This window comes from Equus quagga, unplaced genomic scaffold (genome assembly GCF_021613505.1).
Source record: "Equus quagga isolate Etosha38 unplaced genomic scaffold, UCLA_HA_Equagga_1.0 1154_RagTag, whole genome shotgun sequence".
Lineage (NCBI taxonomy): Eukaryota > Metazoa > Chordata > Mammalia > Perissodactyla > Equidae > Equus > Equus quagga.
Window position 1 is genome coordinate 38 of NW_025795748.1, and position 5,965 is coordinate 6,002.

The 5,965-nt window shown below is 61.1% G+C and overlaps 1 protein-coding gene across 1 annotated transcript; it reads left to right on the forward strand.

Annotated features, from left to right (window-relative positions):
* Positions 1-279: 279 nt before the first annotated feature.
* On the forward strand, positions 280-5,666 carry LOC124232784 (ral guanine nucleotide dissociation stimulator-like; the record flags this gene model as incomplete). The annotated part of the gene is made up of 8 exons (XM_046649698.1): positions 280-413; positions 1,078-1,268; positions 1,413-1,693; positions 2,479-2,694; positions 3,040-3,143; positions 3,672-3,741; positions 4,519-4,587; positions 5,032-5,666. Coding segments are annotated over 8 exons (1,182 nt in total), but the record flags the coding sequence as incomplete, so codon positions are not given.
* Between the last annotated feature and the right edge of the window lie 299 nt (positions 5,667-5,965).

Sequence of the window (5,965 nt, forward strand, 5' to 3'; positions counted from 1 at the left end):
TTTTTGAGTTTGGAAAAGCACCTGGAGAGCACCCTGTCAAGGAGTTTGAGATGCCATCCAGCTGGTCCTGGTGCTTGTCCTTGGTGTAGCCACTTAGGGATCTCTAGGGTCACAGAGGGGCCACAGGCCCACTCAGACACCCGGGGTGGTTCTGGTTGGAGGTCATTCAACAATGTCTATGAAGGACCTACTCTGAGCAGGACTTCTGGACACACTAAGTGTCACTCAGTGACTGAAGCAGACAGCCTCCCTGGCCCTCCCCTCTAATCTGAGAGTCAGACAGTCACACTTGACATCATTCACAGGTCCCATCTACCCTCCATCCCGGGCGATGCCCTCATCCCCTTTGGGACACATGGAGGCAGCTTGGCCCATTGCGTGCGGGATGCTGGAGGACAGGACCACCTCCCAAAGTGAGTGGTCTTTGGGTCGAGAAGGAGGGCCTCCTGTCTCTAGCAAACAGGGTGTGGGGAGAGGATGGAGGCTGTGGCCGGGTCAGGCCTGGGAGAACCCTGCATCTCACCCATCTTTTGATCCCCATGGGAGGGCTGAGTTCTGGTGGCTTCCACTCCGGCAGGACTGGACTCAAAGAGAGCTGTGCATGGGTCCCAGGCCCCTTGAGAATTGGAAGGGAGGCTGGGCTGCGTTGTCCCCAAGAGACCCACTCCCAGCAGAGTCCCAGCCCCTCCTGCCTCCCTTTCTCCACATCCACACCTTGTGAGCACCACCGCCAGGTCCATAGTAGGAGGTGTGTGAGCAAGCTGCTCCCAAATGTGCTGGAGTCTTCATTCCAGTGGCCCACATTCATGCAGGGCTTGGGTGGGCTCTGTCCAGACCCTTGGGGAGGAGAGTATCGGTGGGAACAAGAGACTCTCACAGACTCTGTGTTCAGCCTGCTGGATGAGCAGGCCTGCCACAGCCAGGACAGCCAGCCAGGGCTCAGGGCTGGGATGGGGCCCTCCTCTGGAGGTGGAGGGTCTGGCAAAGGGGCGCAGATGCTAACAAGAGTGCCTTGGGAGGACGGTGTTTAAGGAAAGGCCAGGCCACTGACTCTCTGGCCCATCTGCCTCCACGCAGTGCTATCTATTTCCTGCTGGGAACTTGGCTGGGCCAAGGGCAGGATTGCAGGGAGCCCCTGCGGTTTCCCTCTTGGACCCTGCAGCTGGCCACTCTGCACGTCAGCTTTGGTGGCTCCCACGTGGAGGGCCATGCCTACCTTCTGCCAGGCCACCTGGAGCATCTCAAGGCCATTGAGGCCGAACGGAAAGGTGAGGGGACTGGAGTCTGGGAAGACTGTCTGTTGAGGTTCATGGGCTAGCGTTCCCTTAGAGGCAGTAGAGCCCTTCCTATCTTTGGAAAGGCACAGAAACTGTCAGGTGTGTGGGTGCTACTTTCTCTTTATCCTGCTCCAGAGCCAGCTCCAAAGCTCCTGCCACTTCCAGAGCCAGAGCCAGTGCCAGCCCCCGGGCTGGAGCCAGCTGCACCTCCAGTCTCACCACGTGTGGTAGAGCTGGAGCCAGCAGCCCCTGAGTCGGCCACTCCAGGACCAGAGCAAGGGCCACCATTAGAGGCAGCCCCAGAGCCCAGCTGCCCCCGGGCCGTGACCACCGAGGACCAGCTGCGGGAAGAGAAGCTGAACATCTTGGACTTCCCTCCCCAGCTGGTGGCAGAGCAGCTGACGAGGATGGCTGCGGTGAGCAGAGGAGCTCACGGGGCGGGTGGCCCCTGCCTTCCCGGTGCCATGAGCCGCCCCACACCTGCCATTCCCTGCTCGGGATTCCGATGATCTGGGTCCAAATCCCTGCTCCCTCCCTTATCAACACTGTGACCTGGGCAGCTTTCTTTCTCCCCAAGCCTTCGCTGTCCCCTAGAGAACAGGGGACAGTAGAGATGGACACTCAGATCACCTGCTGTACAGGGTGGCTGTGCCGGTGAATGAGGTGGGAGAGAGTGGAAGGTGGGCAGAGTCTGGCCTTTGGTGGGGGATGGGCACTCACTGAAGTGCTGCCAGGTCCTTGGGTGGATCCCCCATCTGTGCAGGTGGCCCGGACAGCCTCAGCACTTAGCAGGAAGGTGATGTGTATTGACTCCAGTGGAGACAGTCAAACAAAGCCGGGGGTTGTCCCTGCCTCAGGGGGAATGTGCATGGGAATGGGGAGTGGGACCCGAGGGGCACTGGGATGGGTGGATGATGGCCCTTCTGGTGGGCATGTGTGGGTTGCCTTCTGGAGCTTGGAGGAAGTGAGACGGGGCTGGGAGCAAATGTCCCCTCCCTTCCCCACAGTACTGTGTCCGGGGTCATCCTGGACTGGGTGCATTCAGTGGACACAGACAAAACCCAGGGACTCCCACAAGCCTCAGGCCACATGCTCTGCTTCCTGAGCTCCAGTTCTGATCTCACCCTGCTGGGCCTATGGGGGACTGTGGACGCCGAGCTGGGGTGCGGCAGGACCGGGTGACACTCCGAATCTTCTGCAGGAGCTGTTCAAGACGTTGGTGCCCGCCCACTGCCTCGGCTCCATCTGGTCCGAGTGCGACAACAGGGAACGAGAGTACCTGGCACCCACTGTCCGTGACAGTGTGATGCACGACAACACCGTGGCCAATTGCATCCTCGTCACCTGCCTTGGGGACCCCAGCATGACAGCGCGGGACAGGGCCAGGGTGGTTGAGCTGTGGATCAGGGTGGCTGAGGTAAGCCTTGGCACGCTCTGTCTGGATGCGTGGGAATTGCCTCTTGTTTCTCAGCTCTCAGGATTGAAGTCTGGGGTCTTAGTCCCTGGACTGTCCCTTGACCCTCATGCCAGGGCCACGTTGACCTTGACTTGAGGTCCCAGTGGGGACAAGCTCACTTCCTCCCTTGTGTTGAGCTACAAATCCTTGTGCCTGGCAGTGTTACTCATCGGGTGGCAGGTGTGCCCTCCCTGGCTTCCCTGGGCATGTGTCTCCTCCAGGACAGGGGAAGTCCGTGAGGGGACAGAAACCAGAGGCAGCAGAGCTTCAGCTCCCCCTCACGGCTCCATCTCTTCGCTTCCCCAGGAGTGTCGAGGCCTCGGGAACTTCTGTTCCCTCCACACAATCCTTTCTGCCCTGCAGAGCCCTGCCATTGCCCGTCTCCAAGACACCTGGGGACAAGTTTCCAGGTGGGTAGTGGGTGGTCTGCTCTCCAGCCAAGCACCATGAGGGTGAGGTGGCCCAGGCAGCCTGATTTGGGCCGGCATGTCCCCCAAAGTCAGCTGAGACCACCTGGGAGACAGCGAACACCGGGCACAGGGACGGACCTGGGTGCTGGGTCTCTGAGTCTCTCAGCGCCCTTAAGCCAGCAGTTCCATCCCAGGGATTCATTTCCTTCCAGACCAGATCCTGGCTTGAGCCCAGGTGGAGATTCTCAGGTGTTTCCTTTGCAGCAACAGAAGCCTCTATGCAGCTGAAACCAACACTGTTCCAAAGAGACCTGTTTGGGACATCTGGGAATGGAGGCCCCAAGGGACAAGAGGAGAGGCCCCTCCGCAGTCCCATGGGGACCTTAGAGCTCAGAACACCCCAGTGAAATCCCTCATCCAGGCCCCAGGCAGTTTGGATCTGCTGGGTTCTCAAACAAATGGGATTTGCCTTCAAGCATCCCACAGTTTTTCTTGCTTGCTTTCTTTCTTTCTTTCCCCACCCCGCAGGGAGAGTTCTCGAACCTGGAAGAAGTGGGTCAGGAGAGAGAAACGCGTGAGCAGGGAGCTGCTAGTGCAGGTAACCTGGAGGCTGGAGATCTGGAAGGAGGCCAGAAGGAGAGGGGAGGGGAGCATCCTGAGGGGATCCTAGGAGGTGAGGCTATGGCAAGGCTTGGCCCAGGCTGGGGTCAGAGAGCCCTGTGAGGGTGGGGCAGGCCGGGGCCACTCGGCCAGGTCCCCCAAGACACCCTGCCCTCCCCCTCCCTGTCTGTTCAGCTGGGGTCTGGACGCACCCCTGGAGTCCAGAGGTCGGGGCCTTGGTCAGATTTGGAGCCAGGGCTGGGGTGAAGGCAGCGGGGACAGGGCCTGTAGCTGGCACGGGGAGCAGCCTCTCCCAGTGGGTCCTTGAGCCAGTCACTGCCCCTCTGGGGGCCTCCGTCTCCTCCTCTGGGAAGTGGAGGGAACTGATCAGTGGTGCAGGCCTCCCAGCGAGGTGCTACCATCCAAGGGAGGACAGGAACGCAAGGAGATTTGTGCCGGCTCCTCCTCGAGAGGTGAGGGGAGAGCAGTGATGACACGCAGATGACTCTGAGTCCTCAGGAGACTCCTGGAAGCAGGTGACGTTCTCCTCACACTTTTCAGCTGAGGAAAGAGGGCCAGGGAGGCCTGGGCAGGCCCAAGGTCACACAGGGCTGAGTCCTGGAGCTGGGACTGGTCTAGAATCAGAGCACCCTGGAGGTGGGAGCAGCAGAGGCAGCAGGGGACTGGAGCCGATGGCCAGGGTCTGAGATCAGGGGCCTTGGGGGACATGCGGAGGGGAGTATGGGCGCACTGACCCTGTCCTTGGCCCCGACAGGAGGCGACCTCCGTGTTAAAGACTGCAGAGAGGGCCCGCCAGGGAGCCCAGGAGAGGCAGCGGCAGCAGGTGAGGGTGACTGTGGGGGAGGGGCCTAGGAGTCAGAGGAGAGGGGGCTCCCCCCTCCCAGCTGGAGACCTCCCTCAGGAGAGGGGCCTTCCTCCTCAGGCGAATCTGCTGTGGCTGCCAAGCATGACGGGCCTGCAGTGGCAGTGAGCAGGAGGAGGCCTGGAAGGGCTGGCAGCAGGGCAGATTTGGGGTGGGGAAGGGCAGGGGCCACTGCCCCTGGGAGGGGACAACAGCCAGCCCTGGGACTTGACTGATGGAGTTTGGTGTTCCTGGCGGGGAGCGGGGGAGGGAATTGTGTGTGTTGGGGTGTCCCGAGGATCCTAGGCTGCTCTGTGTGGGAGCGTGGGGTGGGCAGGAGGCTGGGCTGAGGGGTTTCAGGGGAAGGTTCATGGGGGCACCTGAGAGCGGGAGCTCATCGCCACGCCCATCCCGATGGCGGCACAGGGTGTCTTCCCCTCCCTGGTGACGTTCTTCCATTCCCTGGAGCTGCTGGACGCTACGATGGAGGATTATGTGGAGGTGAGTGAGCCCGGAGGTGGGTCCGGGGGCTCAGGCTCCTGAGGGTGGGGAGGAGAGAGTCCTGTCCTGAGCCCTGAGCTCTCTGCGTTTGGCAAAAGTCCTCTCAGCAGGGCCTCCAGCCTCGTGTGGGAGTTGGGGTGTCAGGCCCATCTCCCCAGTGGGTGATGCAGGCTCTGCATAAGCCACCGTCCAGGTTCCCTGGGCTGATGAGGCTCAGAGCTGCCTGACTGTGTGGCCGCAGGAGGTGGTGTCTGAGCTGGACTCAGCGTCTCCCTCTGGCCCTGCCAGTGAGGGAAGAGAAGTCGGGCCCCTCCCAGTCAGGAAGCACATCAGAGGCTGAGCTGTCCCTTCCTGCCTGAGGCCTGAGTCTCCCCACGTGTCATCAGAGAGGGTTGGGTCACAAGGTCTGTTGCCTCAGTTGCTCTGCGCCCCCTGCTCTGGAGCCCAGAGACTGGCCCAGGTCCAAGTCCGGGCTCTGGATGGGCCTGCCCACTGGCAGTAGTGCAACATTGCAAGAGGTGTGGACGGGGGCTAGTGCTGGCCCCAGGGGGCTGTTTCTGATGGACTGCGGCTGTCTGCTTTCCAGGGCAATGTGCTCAACTGTCGGAAATGGAATGAGGTAAGCGGCTGCGGCCTCCCGGTGGGGAGGGTGGGGGTTGGAAATCAGAGACACCCCGCAGTGGGCAGGACCCCCTCTGGCCCAATCCCCAGGGTGGAACATTTATTTGCACACTTCGATATACAGAGCTAGGGATCCTATGGCATTGGCGGGTGGGGGAAGGGCTGGCATCAAAGACTCCTTCCTGGAGGAGGAGCTATTTTGGGCCAAGTGTGAGAGCAGGCAAGCCCTGACTGGAAT